General features: G+C 40.7%; 2 protein-coding genes across 4 annotated transcripts; one reads left to right on the top strand and one right to left on the bottom strand.

Moving 5' to 3' along the window:
• The first annotated feature begins 1,108 nt into the window (after nucleotides 1-1,108).
• LOC106583271 (putative Bax inhibitor 1) lies at nucleotides 1,109-11,945 on the top strand. 3 transcript variants are annotated; one of them, XM_014167234.3, is made up of 10 exons: nucleotides 1,109-1,242; nucleotides 2,758-2,856; nucleotides 7,444-7,552; nucleotides 7,787-7,907; nucleotides 8,549-8,597; nucleotides 8,693-8,790; nucleotides 9,045-9,124; nucleotides 9,309-9,409; nucleotides 10,374-10,449; nucleotides 10,734-11,945. In XM_014167234.3, the coding sequence occupies exons 2-10, from the start codon at nucleotides 2,801-2,803 to the stop codon at nucleotides 10,755-10,757; spliced, it is 714 nt and encodes a 237-aa protein (XP_014022709.1). In that variant the 5' UTR covers nucleotides 1,109-1,242; nucleotides 2,758-2,800; the 3' UTR covers nucleotides 10,758-11,945. The 3 variants fall into 3 exon arrangements, with proteins under 3 accessions (XP_014022709.1, XP_014022706.1, XP_014022708.1); XM_014167231.3 differs by lacking the exon at nucleotides 1,109-1,242 and adding an exon at nucleotides 1,501-1,731; XM_014167233.3 differs by lacking the exon at nucleotides 1,109-1,242 and adding an exon at nucleotides 1,502-1,731 and having other exon boundaries at nucleotides 10,737-11,945.
• LOC106583272 (ly6/PLAUR domain-containing protein 1) lies at nucleotides 11,578-16,517 on the bottom strand. Its single transcript, XM_014167235.3, has 3 exons — nucleotides 15,785-16,517; nucleotides 13,953-14,090; nucleotides 11,578-13,788 (listed from the first exon to the last, which is right to left on the bottom strand). Exons 1-3 carry the CDS (start codon nucleotides 15,834-15,836, stop codon nucleotides 13,559-13,561), a joined length of 420 nt encoding a protein of 139 aa, XP_014022710.1. The 5' UTR covers nucleotides 15,837-16,517; the 3' UTR covers nucleotides 11,578-13,558.
• Nucleotides 16,518-17,004: the final 487 nt, after the last annotated feature.

The raw sequence follows: 17,004 nt of genomic DNA, 5'->3' as shown, positions 1-17,004 counted from the left end.
CACAAACACACCCCACAGAGCCCCAGGACAGCAACACAATTAGATCCAACCAAATAAAGAGAAAACTAAAAGATAATTACTTGACACATTGGAAAGAATTAACAAAAAACTGAGCAAACTAGAATGCTATTTGGCCCTAAACAGAGAGTACACAGTGGCAGAATACCTGACCACTGTGACTGACCCAAACTTAAGGAAAGCTTTGACTATGTAGACTCAGTGAGCATAGCCTTGCTATTGAGAAAGCTGGCTCTCAAGAGAAGACAGGCTATGTGCACACTGCTCACAAAATGAGGTGGAAACTGAGCTGCACTTCCTAACCTCCTACCAAATGTATGACCATATCAGAGACACACATTTCCCTCAGATTACACAGATCCACAAAGAATTCAAAAACAAACCCACATTTGATCAACTCCAATATCTACTGGGTGAAATACCACAGTGTGCCATCACAGAAGCAATATGTGTGACCTGTTGCCACAAGGGCAACCAGTGAAGAACAAACACCATTGCAAATACATCCAATATTTATGTTTATTTATTTTCCATGTTGTACTATTTGCACATCGTTACAACACTGTATATAGACATAATGTGACATTTGAAATGTCTTTATTATTTTGGAACTTCTGTGAGTTTAATGTTTACTGTTCATTTGTATTGTTTATTTCACTTTTGTTTATTATCTACTTCACTTGCTTTGGCAATGTTAACATATGTTTCCCATGCCAATAAAGCCCTTAAATTGAAATTGAATTGATATTAGAGAAAGGAGTAGCTCTGGCTAAAGTACGTAAAGAAGCTGCAAGATTGTTCTACTCAAGATAGACCACAGCATGTCGTTTCAAATGAGAACAAAGAAGTCATAGAGAGTAGAGTATTTGATAGAACGCTAAACAACGCATTTTTTAAATAAACTTTTGCAAAGGTTAAAATCTACAAAACTCAGTCCACTCTGTTCGTAACAGATTCTAGTTTTGGCAAAAGTAAACGTTATTGAGATCAAATGTTTCATTGATGAGAACCTTTGCATAATTCCGGCCAAAATCCATCTCACTCCATCTTCTCCCACTGGGCTTCCTCTCATCGCCATATTTGGTAATGAGCGGAAACGCCAACCGGATGCTTCACACTTGTACTTTCAGTGAAATATCTGGCTCATCTGTGGAAACAGCTTGCCTTTCGTTAGCTATCTAAAAATCTATCTGTTGCTGATCGTTGTGCAAATATCACCATCAGGTAATTTGTATTATATATAAAATGCAGCTATCCAGAAAGTTGTAAACGACACCTGCTCTTATGTTCGTTTTGACGTCTGATAATGAAAAGCCAGAGAAGGGAAAACGTCGTTAGCCAATGTCGATGCTAACATAAACTAGTTAGTGGGCTTGTTCGACATCGCAGCCAGCAGTGCAGGCGGCTACCTAATGACTGATCTAAATAACTGCCCATTAAAATGTGTAGCTCTGTCAGTCAATTCGCCCATGCTACATTACGTTTTTGATGCTCTCGAACACGGCCAATGTTGGCTGAGCTAACGTTAAATGGTTGACTTTCTACTCACATTTTATTTATCCATAAAAATTATCTAACGTTATCCTGTTACCTGGTTTTTATTTGAAGGTTTTTGGTTAGTTATATTACAATAGGCAACTAATTCATCGGAGTGAAGTTAACCTTACACGAAACAGTGAACAAGCTAAGTTTGTTTGAGTTACGCATGATTGGGTAAGGGCCTTCGTTAGCCAAGTTAGCTAGGATAGCGTGCTGGCATTACACGTCTGGCTATCATGACAGCGCCCCCTTCAACTAGCCATCTGTTTGGGAGCATCTAATCGCTAGCAATCTTAGTTTACGATTACATTAAATAGCTAGATACATTAACAATGTAATCTGAAATGAGTTAGTTAGCTTCCTCTATCCTCTTCCACCACTAAAATAACTTGCCGCGTTCATGTACTAGTCGGAACTCGGAAATGTACGACTTGCTTACTGGTTGTAGTTATACTCGTGCCACGTTTAAACAGTTGGCAAGTCGTACAATTCCGAGTTTCCTAGTTCAGACTAGTAAATGAACATGGCAACTGTCATTTTGAATCAGTGCGTATGTGGCCTGATGTAACTGGTCAATTGTCGACTCGTGTGCGATTACGACAATGTTTCATTACGTTTGACAAAAGTATTGACTATTTGTTTACTGTAGGCCTAATTACCCGTCATAGTTTGTTACCCTCGGGGATTTTGGCCAAGGTGTATTAGCGAACAGTAGCTGTGTGTTAGTTATCGGTAAGCAACTGTTGCTACAGTAGCTAAGTAAATCTGAAACGTAGCCAGAGATGGTCATGGTGAGACTGAGTGCTGTATAATAATGGAACTCAGGAAGCCCCTTACCCACAATCCTTTACAACCAAGTCAGTGAAAAGCTAAACCCCATACAAGACCTTCGTAATGCCAGGCTAATCAAAACACTAATTATTGCTTTGCATAAGAGGAGGCTACATTCGTTCAATTTCAGACCCACACAGTTAACGTTAGCTGTCTATTTGATCTGCCCAAGTATGTGATCCATAATATAGAATGAAGTGAAAAAAGTACTTTTGGCTCGTGTGATTCAGCCAGACATTCTTTTCACTTTCATTCCAGGACATATAGCTAGTTCAAGTTTTTCTTAATTAAGAAGGCTGTTTTATTTCAAGCCATTACTGTACTAATCAACAGTAATGCCTAATGTCCATCACATATGTTTTGTTTCAGGAAATTTTACTCCAGGGACAGGGTCCAACCAAGTCCAGACAAGATGAACATGTTTGATCGAAATATACATTTTGATTCCCTTTTAAAATTTTCCCAAATGTAAGTAACTTACTTGGTTTATTATTTCCACGCACTATCTGACATTAAGGAGACTTACTGGCATCATTAGTGTCATCATCATGAGTCAGTCATTGAACAGAAGCAGTCTTTACTGGTCACTAGCAGGCATTGCTGTGTTACTAAATTACATTATGACTTGATTAGTCCTAACTGATGAGTTGGACATTTTATGTTGAAATACATTTTCTGTAGAGCTAAACCTGTTCCTCATACAATAAAAACTCTCCCCTTGATCTCACCTCTTGTTCCACTCAGGCTACAAGCATACCTGATTCTGAGTGGGTGGGTTGAGTGTAGTGATAGATAAATGAATCTGTTGATGTTAGGTTTTGTGGGTGTTGCATGTGATGTGCACTACCGTTTAAACGTTTGGGGTCACTTAGAAATGTCCTTGTTTTTGAAAGAAAGACCCTTTTTTTTTTATTTGTATTTTTTTTAGTCCATTACAATAACATCAAATTGATCAGAAATGCAGTGTAGACATTGTTAATGTTTTAAATGACCATTGTAGCTGGAAACAGCAGTTTTTTTTATGGGATATGTACATAGGCGTACATAGGCCCATTTATCAGCAACCTTCACTCATGTTCCAATGATGCGTTGTGTTAGCTAATCCAAGTTTATCATTTTAAAAGGCTAACTGATCATTAGAAAACCCTTTTGCAATTGTTAGCACAGCTGAAAACTGTTGTCCTGATTAAAGAAGCAATAAAACTGTCCTTCTTTAGACTACTTGAGTATCTGGGGCATCAATATTTGTGGGTTTGATTACAGGCTCAAAATGGCCAGAAACAAAGAACTTTCTTCTGAAACTTGTCAGTCTATTCTTGTTCTGAGAAATGAAGGCTATTCCACGCAAGAAACTGAAAATCTCGTACAACGCTGTGTACTACTCCCTTCACAGAACAACGCAAACTGCCTCTAACCAGAATAGAAAGAGGAGTGGGATGCCCCGGTGCACAACTGAGCTAGAGGACAAGTACATTAGACTGTCTAGTTTGAGAAACAGACACCTCACAAGTCCTCAACTGGCAGCTTCATTAAATAGTACCCGCAAAACATCAGTCTCAACGTCAACAGTGAAGAGGCGACTCCGGGATGCTGGCCTTCTAGGCAGAGTTCCTCTGTCCAGTGTCTGTGGTCTTTTGACCATCTTAATCTTTTCTTTTTATTGGCCAGTCTGGGATATGGCTTTTTCTTTGCAACTCTGCCTGAGACATGAGAGACATAGAGAAGATTAAGAGATATGTGCATGTATATACAGTTGAAGTCGGAAGTTTACATACTTTGGTTGGAGTCATTAAAACTAATTTTTCAACTAGTTCACACATTTCTTTTTAACAAACTATAGTTTTGCAAAGTCTGTTAGGACATCTACTTTGCGCATGACACAAGTAATTTTTTCCAACAATTATTTACAGACAGATTATTTCACTTATAATTCACTGTATCACAATTCCAGTGGGTCAGAAGTCAATTTAGTGTATGTAGACTGTGCCTTTAAACAGCTTGGAAAATTCCAGAAAATGATATCATGGCTTTAGAAGCTTCTGATTTGAGTCAATTGGAGGTGTACCTGTGGATGTATTTCAAGGCCTACCTTCAAACTCAGTGCCTCTTTGCTTGACATCATGGGAAAATCAAAAGAAATCAGCCAAGACTTCAGAAAAAACATTGTAGACCTCCACAAGTCTGGTTCATCCTTGAGAGTAATTTCCAAACTCCTGCAGGTACCACATTCATCTGTACAAACAATAGTATGCAAGAATAAACACCATGGGACCATGCAGCCGTCGTACCGCTCAGGAAGGAGACGCGTTCTGTCTCCTAGAGATGAATGTACTTTGGTGTGAAAAGTGCAAATCAATCCCAGAACAACCGCAATGGACCTTGGGAAGATGCTGGAGGAAACAGGTACAAAAGTATCTACATCCACAGTAAAATGAGTCCAATATCGACATAACTTGAAAGGCCGCTCAGCAAGGAAGAAGCCACTGCTCCAAAACCGCCATAAAAAAAAAAGCCAGACTACGGTTTGCAACTGCTAATGGAGAAGTAGAACTGTTTGGCCATAATGACCATCGTTATGTTTGGAGGAAAAAGGGGGATGCTTGCAAGCTGAAGAATACCATCCCAACCGTGAAGCACGGGGCTGGCAGCATCTTGTTGTGGGGGTGTTTTACTGCAGGAGGGACTGGTGCACTTCACAAAATAGATGGCATCATGAGGAAAGGAAAATTATGTTGATATATTGAAGCAACATCTCAAGACATCAGTCAGGAAGTTAAAGCTTGGTCGCAAATGGGTCTTCCAAATGGAAAATAACCCCAAGCATACTTCCAAAGTTGTGGCAAAATGGCTTAAGGACAACAAAGTCAAGGTATTGGAGTGGCCATCACAAAGCCCTGACCTCAATCCAATAGAACATTTGTGGGCAGAACTGAAAAAACGTGTGCGAGCAAGGAGGCCTACAAACTTGACTCAGTTACACCAGCTCTGTCAGGAGGAATGGGACAAAATTCACCCAACTTATTGTGGGAAGGTTGTGGAAGGCTACCCGAAACATTTGACCCAAGTTAAACAATTTAAAGGCAATGCTACCAAATACTAATTGTGTGTATGCAAACTTCTGACCCACTGGGAATGTGATGAAAGAAATAAAAGCTGAAATGAATAATTCTCTCTACTATTATTCTGACATTTCACATTCTTCAAATAAAGTGGTGATCCTAACTGACCTAAAACACAGACTTTTTACTATGATTAAACGTCAGGATTTGTGAAACTGAGTTTAAATGTATTTGGCTAAGGTGTATGTAAACTTCCGACTTCAACTGTGTGTATATATATATATATATATATATATATATATATATATATATATATATATATATATATATATATATATATATATATATACTGCTCAAAAAAATAAAGGGAACACTTAAATAACACAATGTAACTCCAAGTCAATCACACTTCTGTGAAATCAAACTGTCCACTTAGGAAGCAACACTGATTGACAATAAATTTCACATGCTGTTGTGCACTTCCTCAGTTCCCTATGCTTCCTGGCTGATGTTTTGGTCACTTTTGAATGCTGGCGGTGCTTTCACTCTAGTGGTAGCATGAGACGGAGTCTACAACCCACACAAGTGGCTCAGGTAGTGCAGCTCATCCAGGATGGCACATCAATGCGAGCTGTGGCAAGAAGGTTTACTGTGTCTGTCAGCGTAGTGTCCAGAGCATGGAGGCGCTACCAGGAGACAGGCCAGTACATCAGGAGACGTGGAGGAGGCCGTAGGAGGGCAACAACCCAGCAGCAGGACCGCTACCTCCGCCTTTGTGCAAGGAGGAGCAGGAGAAGCACTGCCAGAGCCCTGCAAAATGACCTCCAACAGGCCACAAATGTGCATGTGTCTGCTCAAACGGTCAGAAACAGACTCCATGAGGGTGGTATGAGGGCCCGACGTCCACAGGTGGGGGTTGTGCTTACAGCCCAACACCGTGCAGGACGTTTGGCATTTGCCAGAGAACACCAAGATTGGCAAATTCGCCACTGGCGCCCTGTGCTCTTCACAGATGAAAGCAGGTTCACACTGAGCACGTGACAGAGTCTGGAGACGCCGTGGAGAACGTTCTGCTGCCTGCAACATCCTCCAGCATGACCGGTTTGGCGGTGGGTCAGTCATGGTGTGGGGTGGCATTTCTTTGGGGGGCCGCACAGCCCTCCATGTGCTCGCCAGAGGTAGCCTGACTTCCATTAGGTACCGAGATGAGCTCCTCAGACCCCTTGTGAGACCATATGCTGGTGCGGTTGGCCCTGGGTTCCTCCTAATGCAAGACAATGCTAAACCTCATGGGGCTGGAGTGTGTCAGCAGTTCCTGCAAGAGGAAGGCATTGATGCTATGGACTGGCCCGCCCGTTCCCCAGACCTGAATCCAATTGAGCACATCTGGCTCGCTCCATCCACCAACGCCACGTTGCACCACAGACTGTCCAGGAGTTGGCGGATGCTTTAGTCCAGGTCTGGGAGGAGATCCCTCAGGAGACCATCCGCCACCTCATCAGGAGCATGCCCAGGCGTTGTAGGGAGGTCATACAGGCACGTGGAGGCCACACACACTACTGAGCCTAATTTTGACTTGTTTTAAGGACATTACATCAAAGTTGGATCAGCCTGTAGTGTGGTTTTCCACTTTAATTTTGAGTGTGACTCCAAATCCAGACCTCCATGGGTTGATAAATTGGATTTCCATTGATTCTTTTTGTGTGATTTTGTTGTCAGCACATTCAACTATGTAAAGAAAAAAGTATTTCATAAGATTATTTCTTTCATTCAGATCTAGGATGTGTTGTTTAAGTGTTCTCTTGATTTTTTTGAGCAGTGTGTATATGTGTGTGTGTGTGTGTGTGTGTGTGTGTGTGTGTGTGTGTGTGTGTGTGTGTGTGTGTATGTATGTATGTGTGTATGTGTGTATGTGTGTATGTGTGTATGTGTGTATGTGTGTATGTATGTGTGTCGGTGTGTTACTCATACAGTACAACTCTCCCTTCTGTCTCAGCTCCCGCTCCACTCAGCTCCACCTGAAGAATGTCTACTCCAGCCTGGCCCTGTGCATGTTTGTGGCTGCAGCTGGAGCCTACGTCCACGTCATCACCAGACTATTCCAGGTAAACAGAGATAGTGGTAGCCATAGGAACAAGTACAACCAAACTGAAGCACTCTATTAGTGTGTTGTAACTATTAACAACACTTAAGTGTGTGTGTGGAGTTGGGGGTAGATTTCACAAAAGAGGGCCATATAACATATGATTGTGTGGTAATATTTTGCATTAACTGGTGATTGACAATCACCATTTATCTTATTACATTATAACTGTTGCTGTGTGTTTTATGTCCATTAGGGTGGGCTGTTGACCATGTTGGGCTCCCTGGCCATGATGGTCTGGCTGATGATGACCCCCCACTGCCCTCAGACGGAGAAGAAGAGACTGGCCATCCTCTCTGGCTTTGCCTTCTTCACAGGTAATCTCTTGTGGACAGATCTACGTAAATATAACTGGTAACGTAGAATCTGTCGGGAAGGAATGGGACACGTAGGATAACGAGCAGCAGTAGTTTCGTTGTTTGGGTTATCCGTCTCTGGTTATTTGGACAGTCATGATTTCGCAGGTGTTAGCATTTTTCGGAAGGGGAGGGGACATTCAGCCACGTAACTTGCAAAGAGAGGGTGGAGCTCCTCGTTCCGCTTCCGCTCTTTGTTTTTGCATCTCTTGATCCCTTCTCTTAACACCTATGGACCCAGAACTTAATTGAGCAGCTGACCAATTACACAAGACTTTACTTCTGGGTTAACCAAGGTTACTTGACAGGTAACCTCATCTGCCTCATAGCGCTGTCAGAAAAGGGCCTACACAGTGTGTGTGTGTGTACTTGTTCACTCACCCTCATGCATTTTAAAAGCTTTGGATTGGTGCAAACATGGCTGGAAGGAGTTGCCACCATATTCCTTACACCAGTCCATTCCTTTTAATAGATCCTTGAGGGGGAGGGTATGAGTGCACACTTCCAAAGAAGGGTAGAGAATCTGAACGCAGCCTATGTATTTTTAGCTATTCTAATGGTCATGTGCTGCTGATTTATGTATTTTTTTTTCTCCATTCCAGGTGTTGGTTTGGGCCCAACCATGGATTACATCATCTCTATTAACCCAAGGTAAAATGACAATAATGATCTGTAAGTAGCTAGTTTCCTTTTGACTGAAGGTTTTTTCTAAATGTTTCTCATATCTGCTCTCCTTCTCCAACCAGCATCATAGTTACAGCCTTCCTGGGGACCTCCATCATCTTTGTGTGCTTCACACTGAGTGCTCTCTATGCCCAGCGTAGGAGCTTCCTCTTCCTCTGGGGTAAAGTGTTGTGTGCTGCTAACCACATTGTGTAATGTAAAGGAATTGAAACTATAGAACGTAAAGTCGTACAGCTTGACGTGCTACTAGGTCAGATACATGGAGAAAATAGTCTAGTCATTACCAGTGTCCTGGAGTTTTATTTTTGCATGTTTTATTAAGGGACTGAAACTAACCACTCCGGTTTTAGTGAAACTGTACTGTTGTACAAAATAAATGTTACTAAATTAAAATACCCCATGTCTGCCTTTCAGGTACTCTGACGTCCGGATTGTCCATCCTGCTCCTGGTCTCTTTCCTCAACATGTTCCTGGGGTCTGTCATGTTATTCAAGGTAAGAGGAAAACAACCCACTATAGTCATGTTTGCATTGTTTTGAATAATAATAATAATAATAATAATATTATACACAGTGCTGTCCAACACTACTCTTCATGGACTTAGTTATAGTATGACTTACAGAATGTGTGCTAGTTGTCATTTTCACCAATCAAGCATTTCTGTTTTTGTGTGTGTAGGCTCACATATACCTTGGCCTGGCCATCATGTGTGGATTTGTGCTGTTTGACACTCAACTCATCATTGAGAAGGCTGAGATGGGAGACAAAGACTACATCTGGTAAGGGGGACACACTCTCTGGACCTGGTGAAGAGGGTGGGGGACTAGTTGTTGAAACAGTCTTTTGCCATTGTGATCTGGAATTTAGAAACGTGCATGGGTGTGTCTGTCAGGCCATGCAATCGTTCCTTATCCAACACAGTAAAACGTAGAGTAGGGTATACATGCAATCTTTCCTTATCTAACACAGTAAAACGTAGAGTAGGGTATACATGCAATCTTTCCTTATCTAACACAGTAAAACGTAGAGTAGGGTATACATGCAATCTTTCCTTATCTAACACAGTAAAACGTAGAGTAGGGTATACATGCAATCTTTCCTTATCTAACACAGTAAAACGTAGAGTAGGGTATACATGCAATCTTTCCTTATCTAACACAGTAAAACGTAGAGTAGGGTATACATGCAATCTTTCCTTATCTAACACAGTAAAACGTAGAGTAGGGTATACATGCAATCTTTCCTTATCTAACACAGTAAAACGTAGAGTAGGGTATACATGCAATCTTTCCTTATCTAACACAGTAAAACGTAGAGTAGGGTATACATGCAATCTTTCCTTATCTAACACAGTAAAACGTAGAGTAGGGTATACATGCAATCTTTCCTTATCTAACACAGTAAAACGTAGAGTAGGGTATACATGCAATCTTTCCTTATCTAACACAGTAAAACGTAGAGTAGGGTATACATGCAATCTTTCCTTATCTAACACAGTAAAACGTAGAGTAGGGTATACATGCAATCTTTCCTTATCTAACACAGTAAAACGTAGAGTAGGGTATACATGCAATCTTTCCTTATCTAACACAGTAAAACGTAGAGTAGTAAAACAGAGTATACAATGCAATTGCTACGGACTTGGTATTATGTAGAATGTGTCAATAGCTTGGCTCTTTTACAATGAACTTTTCAAGTGTTTTATAAGATATTTAACTCTTTTCCCTCTTCACCCTATTGAAGGCACTCTGTGGATCTCTTCTTGGACTTTGTGACTATCTTCAGGAAGCTAATGGTTATTCTGGCCATGAATGAGAAGGTACAATATTGGCAAGGGTGCTCTAACACAGTGCATTTCTTTTAATGTAGTATACCAACTATACTATACTTCCACTAACTCTTATACACATTGCTATGTTTTGAACAATCTAATAACATGCACATAGGACCAGAAAGCATCTTAAATACTATGTATGATTAACCAGCATATTGTACCTTGTAGTAATCTTGTACTTTGCACTGCCAGGTTAATAATGGTTTGAGGTTAGGTGAGAATTTGTCTGTTTTATGTAGAGCTGTATTGTAAATATGTTATTTACTTAGCAGGACAACAAGAAGAAGAAGTAAATTAAGTGGAGGAAAGACCTGTGACCTGGAATTGCATCAGGAGAGCTTCTGGTACATTCGCCTTAACTGCTTGATTATTATTAATTATTTAGACCATGATTTGATTTTGTTCTTTGGTATATTGTCTTAATTTTTAGGAATCGATTGGTTGCATTTGGACTTTGGCATAAGGTTTGATGTATTTGAGCTTTAATGTAAAGGTCTAGAAGTCCCATTTTGAAGGGACTGTGTAGTTGCTTTGTGAAGTAATTAACACAGACTTATTTTGATTAGTTATTTTCACATTGTGTGGTAACAAGTGTTGAGGAGACAATTATCCTTTTTTTCTTTTCCATGTGAACAATGCCTCAAATTATTAAAAAAGGCCACTTTTTATATACCTACTGATAAGTACAATAACAGTTTGCATTTGTGGGACCGCTTCAGCAGCTGGAAATGGAATGGAAATGGATACATTTACTGCAAAGAGGATGATAATTCTGTGAATATTATCTGTCCAGTTGGGAGTTCTGCCACTTAAATACCCCCCCCCCCCCCCCACCTCCAGACCATATTCGTCTCATAACGATGACATCAGCGTTGTGATGAAGAACATGAGTTCGTAGGGTGGTCATTTACATGGTTTATCATTGTTATTAGCATACCGGTATAACAAATATGACTACTTCTGTTACAGTACAATCCCTTTCGAAGACAATCCCTTTTTTTTTAAATGGCCATTAACTGATCAGAGTAATTTACTGGTTTCATTTAAGGCGTTGTCTTTCTCAAAGTCAGGATGCTCTTACATCAGTATTTTTATTTTGTAGGTTGTCATTTAGGGGATGTTGTCAGAGTTTTTTATAAGATGCAAAGGATTGCGTTCGAGGATTTGAATCATGTTAAATATCCAGACCTGGCCCAAAGCACCTCAATCAACATAACTAATGATTGCTATAGGAGTTGTATGGTCATTTCTGGTGGTGTTGTCCGCTATGGTGTCTAGAAAGTGATATCTATTGATAGACTTGTGTTGAAGTGTAATATATTTTTCCAGATATTTCTTTTGTCAAGCTTGTTCTGTCTTTCCCCTACTAAAAAAGATTCAGTGCTTGAAACAGGTGAACAGTAGAGAACCTGTTTCATGTGCTATGGATTTTATTTTATGTATTGAGGTGAAATTAAATAAATAAATCCCACTCATCTTAATGGAATGTCCAGGAGTAACAAAATTGATTTACAAGGTGCACTTACAGTTTAATTGAGAAGTAATCTCTTGTGACAGGGGTAATGGGATTAATTGAGAAGGTATGGCATTTCTGCCATATTCAAACTATTCCAGTCAATTCAGTCACTGAAGCACATGGCATAGCATCCAATTACCAGTCAGAACTAGTCCTCTTCTACCCATTAATCCTGCGTCCTTGGCTAAAGGATGAGCTGTTACAAATGTTTCTTCCTTGATGTTGAGAGGAATCAAGATGCAGGGAAATTAACGGTTTCCATTCTGATATGGGTCACATTCCTTAGGTTTTCCACATTGGTTGAATGAAATTGAACAGATCTATCTGGCAGTCAAAGATCCTCCCTGCTATGCACCTCAAGGCTTTATTTTCTTAGTGCCAATAACAATTCAGGTTTACCAAACCATCACCTATTACTTCTCATCTGAGGATTTTACAGTTTCAAAAATGAAATGACTGCTCTCTTATACTGTGAAAACTTTTGCTTTTCCAGGAATTGCTTTTGTAAATCTGCTAAATTAATGTAAGAATAAAAATGTGTTAAAATAAAGTTTAAGTCAATGGGACTTGTAATTTATGTTCATTATAAAAAAAATTATGGGTTGCAAAGTATCACACCCATCCCTATGGGTTTTTTAATCCTTAGTCTATTGACGCACCTGTGCCTCAATCTAATTAACATGATCAAAAAATCCACATCAAAATCTGTCAGTTTAAGATAGAGATTTTTTTTTGCATGGGCTGCGTCTCAATCCACCACATCAGCCTTCCAAATCTGCAGTGGAAAGTGGCTACAGGACTGTCAGACCAGGAGACATCCCAAAAATTGGTATTCTCACAAAAACCTCTGTAGCATCCTAACAGTTTGGCCTTTAACTATTATGACCACTCTCAGGAAAGAGTCCCATGGGACTCGCCTGAAGTCAGTACCTCCGATGTGGCAACTTCTGTCTCTGCCGTCCAAACTGTTTGGACAACAAACTAATATGCTAATTTGCTCTACAACCCCCACAAGTGTCACGGGACTTGTCTCAAGGTAACCCATACAAATGAATGGAGGTAGTTTTGTGGCAACAAAAAAAGCGGTTAAATATGTAACAAAAAATAAACATTTCCTAAGCTTATCTCCTAGATATTAGGACAGACACTTTAACCATATTCCTTATGATTTATTTTCAGACTGTCTTTTTTTTGCCATGTATGAATGTGTTAATCAATGTGTTTCTATGGGCTACAGTAGTAAAGGCCAAATTCAATATTTAGTTTTTTAATATATTTTTTTGATACATACAGTGGTCCTAAAGTTCAAAGTCAAATTGCTTAATGATCCATGGTATGAGCATCGTAAAACAATTATATGTTATCTTTGTAGACCCCCCCCCCCCCCCCCTCTCTCTAATTTCTCATGTTTTTGTCACTCTTTTTGGTCAATGGAGCCATATGTGTCAGTCAGCCCTGTTGGTAGATTGTAGACAGTTTTTTCCAGTCATCTCTCAGGGCAGTGTCTGTTGGCTCCAACGCAAGGCACCTCCACACCTGAGAACCTTCTGTCCAATCCAGCCAATACTAGTGTCCACATCAGGGAAGTGTTCCCATGGCAACAGTGATGATGAGGAGGGTAGTGGGTCTGGTGGGAGGATGGGTGGGAGCCAGGGAAATCCTGGGGGGGCGGGGTCCGTTGCAGAGGGGGGTGTTACAGCAGCTGATGCAGACAGAGCCCACCCGACCCGGGACGCAGAAGGACTGATACCCTGCTGATACGATCAGACAGGTGGAGAAAGAGGCACAGGTCTTCCTGTAGGACACACCTGGAGAGAGGGAGAGAGAGAACACAGACATCAAAGCCTTGGCCAAACGTTACACATGTCAAAGGGTGCAATTTTGTTTGTTATTGTAAAACATTTTTTATATTACTATTAACCCTGCTAGAATGGATTCAGACTTGACAGCAAAAAAAGTCCACCAGGCTCACCATTTTCACCCACAATCACCTCCTTCTGACAGGCATTCTGGATGTTTGCTGTGCAGTTGACAATGAACTTTGGAGCTGAACAGTCATTGTCCAACAGAGTCTCTTCACAGTGGTAACACTGCATCTGAAAAGGCCAGCCTGACACACACGCATGCTTAAAATACATGGAAGGAAACAGCTAGTTATGGTGCAATACAACATGGAAGCGCATTCGTGTTTCCAAGCAACGTCCATGGAGATAAATCCAGTGCAGAATATCCAGAAGAGGGAGCCATTTCCTTCTGCTGATGCCTCTATTCCTTCTCTAATACATAGACATGACCATTGGCTAGTGCCCTTTTCAATTAGCATGGGTTTAAACCCTCTAAAAATGACACAGCCACTGCTTTTTAAATTACACTGTTTCTCGTTTTAACACCATATTATTATGACCACTGTCTCAGCAAAAAAGGGGGAGATCATCACATGCACCTTCAAGTTTGAAAGCTTTCCAATCACTGCCACTATACAGAGAAGCATTAGTATTAAGAATCCTTGGCAATTAGTAGTCACCCAGCTACTGTTCAACAGAGATGTTTGGAGTTGATCTGTTGTTCGTCCTCTGACTATCTGGGCTGGATTGATGTTTATTTATTTTACATTTATTTAAACAGGGTGTCACCAATGAGACCACAGTCTCTTTCGCAACGGAGACCTACACATACATAAAAACAAACGAAATACAGTACAACAAACAATCAAGAAAAACAGCCACATTCCTCAGCAAATAGTTCCCCAATCAATATTTTAAATTGCCCAAGTGTTATCAGAGCATCCAATTGTAGTGTATTTTGCAATTGGTTCCAGCAATCACGTGGATTAAAACAAAACAAAAATCACGTATTTCGGTGGAAACCCGAGGAACCTCAAGAGTTAACCAATCCTGTGAGCGGGTTTGGTTTCTCATGGTTTTCTTTACTTTAACAACGAAGTTAGGTAAATTGGAAGCTTGTGTAGTAGGGTTTTTTAAACAAAAAGAGAGTAATGTGTTGATCTACGGTACTTTAATGAGGGCCAGCCAACCTTTTGATACAGGATGCAGCGGTGAGTATTAAAACTGTCACCAGTGGTAAAACGAATGGTGCTATGGTAGACGGCATCCAAAGGTTTAAGAGCAGAGGCTGCTGCAATCTGTTATGCCAGCATGATCTGATGGGTATTGCTTGCAACTCATGAACTACATTATAGCAGCACTTTGTAAAACACATATCTCTATACAGCTCCACTATTTTGAAATTATTTTTCTGTGTGATTGCATCCTATATGCATGGTTCTACATTGATCTGTCTGTCTGTCTGTAGGGTCATCTGCCATAAAGAATAATCCAAAGTGGCCACACATACAGTATTATTATTGCATTATCCATATTTCAAACAAAGAGATTAACTGGTCTAACTATAGGCTAATGCTGTTGGAGCAGAAATGATTCATGCGTCTGTCTAAATGACAGAGACTGGTTTCATGATTTTGTGTTTATGACAGGTTGTCTCAGACTTCAAGGCAAAACAAGTTAAATAAATCATTCACTTCTGTCAATGTTCGTAATTTTGCATGGTTAGTTTAAATTTAAAACGATTGCATACATATTTAGCCTACATTTTAGTTTAGAAAGTAAAATAAAATAGATCTGTGAGAAGCCTTCCCACGCGTAAAGGCTATATTCTTAATTTGAGAGATTTTAGGGCACCGAGGCAATAATTGAGAAATTAATCAATACTGGGGATTGCAAATATTGTACATAATATAAATAAACCTACACTGAAATGTACAAAAGAGAAACAGTAGATATGTACCTGAGCAGAGGACGCATCCACATAGAGAAGCGAGGAGAACAAACGATTGCATCTTCCATAAACTCCATCAAAAGGTTACTTTGTCTCCCAAAAATATTACGCAGGTGTAAGGTTAGCCTCGACTTTAATTCACGCCTGATAAAGTATAGTGGAAGCAGTAATATCACCAGTAAGCGTTCAGTAGCCGAAATTGGTTCCAGTGGGTGGGCTTGCGTTTCCTAACTTTGATGCCGTGTGTGCGCTCTTGTGGGCAATCAATCTCAGAGTGCGGTGTGTAGTGATGTACAATTCGCAAACGATTCGTTCGCTTTGAACAACTCTTTTTACTGACCCGAGAGTCATGAGTCATTTTTCTGAGTGACTCGTTCATTTTAGTCGTACATTGACCTGCTAGTGCTGGTCGCAATGGGCCCTACAGAAGGATTAAGAGCACATGTATGCTTGATCTGTAAATGTGCCCGGAGACTCCATTTGGAGGGTGTGACGCAATTGCGAAGCTTCCAGAGGCATGCAGAGGCCAAATTGTGCTCTGTACTGCATCGCGATGTGCAGCTCCTAAATTTTGTAGGGCTCTGCATGACGAATCCGACGTCTGAAGTTGCCGTACATAATTTACTGTGATACAGCCAAAAAGACGTCAGGGCTTTCATACTTCTTGCGCTTAGTGGAGCAGAGCTATTGTGAAGGAAGTTGTCAAGGCAGTGAGTTTGTGTTGAAAGGCGCTTCATGGTCAATCTGTTTGCTGCATTTATGGTGACACTGCCTATGCAGAAGTCAGGGCATTCATACTTCTGGCACTTCGCCGAGCAGCACAGAGCTGTTGTGAATGAAGTTGTCAAGGAAGTGAGTTTGTGTTTATACAGGACGTCCCGTCCTCACCTACTGTCAACCAATCATGTCAACGCAGCGCTATTGCCCTCCACACATACATTTGAGAGAAGCACGGCGATACTGTATGGAGCTTAATTTGGCCTCTGCGTGCCTCCTCGAACGTATCACACCCAGGGGCGGAAATCCCAGGGGGGACGGGGGGGACACGACCCCCCCATCCTGGGAAAATATGATTTGTTCCCCCCCCAATATATCACTGTAAACATAACTATCTAATTTAAATAATATTACTAATACGCAATGAAAGCAATTGTGCTGATTATAGACACTTAATAGCTCGTTTTTAAGTTTCAAAAGATTGCGCCCCCCCCACCCTTTGCCTCACAATG

This window comes from Salmo salar, chromosome 22 (genome assembly GCF_965601325.2).
Source record: "Salmo salar chromosome 22, fSalSal1, whole genome shotgun sequence".
In the NCBI taxonomy this organism is placed as follows: domain Eukaryota; kingdom Metazoa; phylum Chordata; class Actinopteri; order Salmoniformes; family Salmonidae; genus Salmo; species Salmo salar.
The sequence above is the reverse complement of the archived record's forward strand: the minus strand, read 5'-3'. Positions and strand labels throughout refer to the sequence as shown.

What these genes read in the sequence shown, in the direction of transcription:
- LOC106583272 (XM_014167235.3), bottom strand. Translation starts at nt 15,836, where the DNA reads ATGCAATCGTTTGTTCTCCTCGCTTCTCTATGTGGATGCGTCCTCTGC. An exon ending in TGGATGCGTCCTCTGCTCAG is followed by an intron (nt 14,091 to 15,784) that starts GTACATATCTAC and finishes CGTGTGTGTCAG; the next exon opens with GCTGGCCTTTTCAGATGCAG. An exon ending in GGTGATTGTGGGTGAAAATG is followed by an intron (nt 13,789 to 13,952) that starts GTGAGCCTGGTG and finishes CCCTCTCTCCAG; the next exon opens with GTGTGTCCTACAGGAAGACC.
- LOC106583271 (XM_014167231.3), top strand. An exon ending in CTTTTAAAATTTTCCCAAAT is followed by an intron (nt 2,857 to 7,443) that starts GTAAGTAACTTA and finishes CTTCTGTCTCAG; the next exon opens with CTCCCGCTCCACTCAGCTCC. An exon ending in TGGCTTTGCCTTCTTCACAG is followed by an intron (nt 7,908 to 8,548) that starts GTAATCTCTTGT and finishes TCTCCATTCCAG; the next exon opens with GTGTTGGTTTGGGCCCAACC.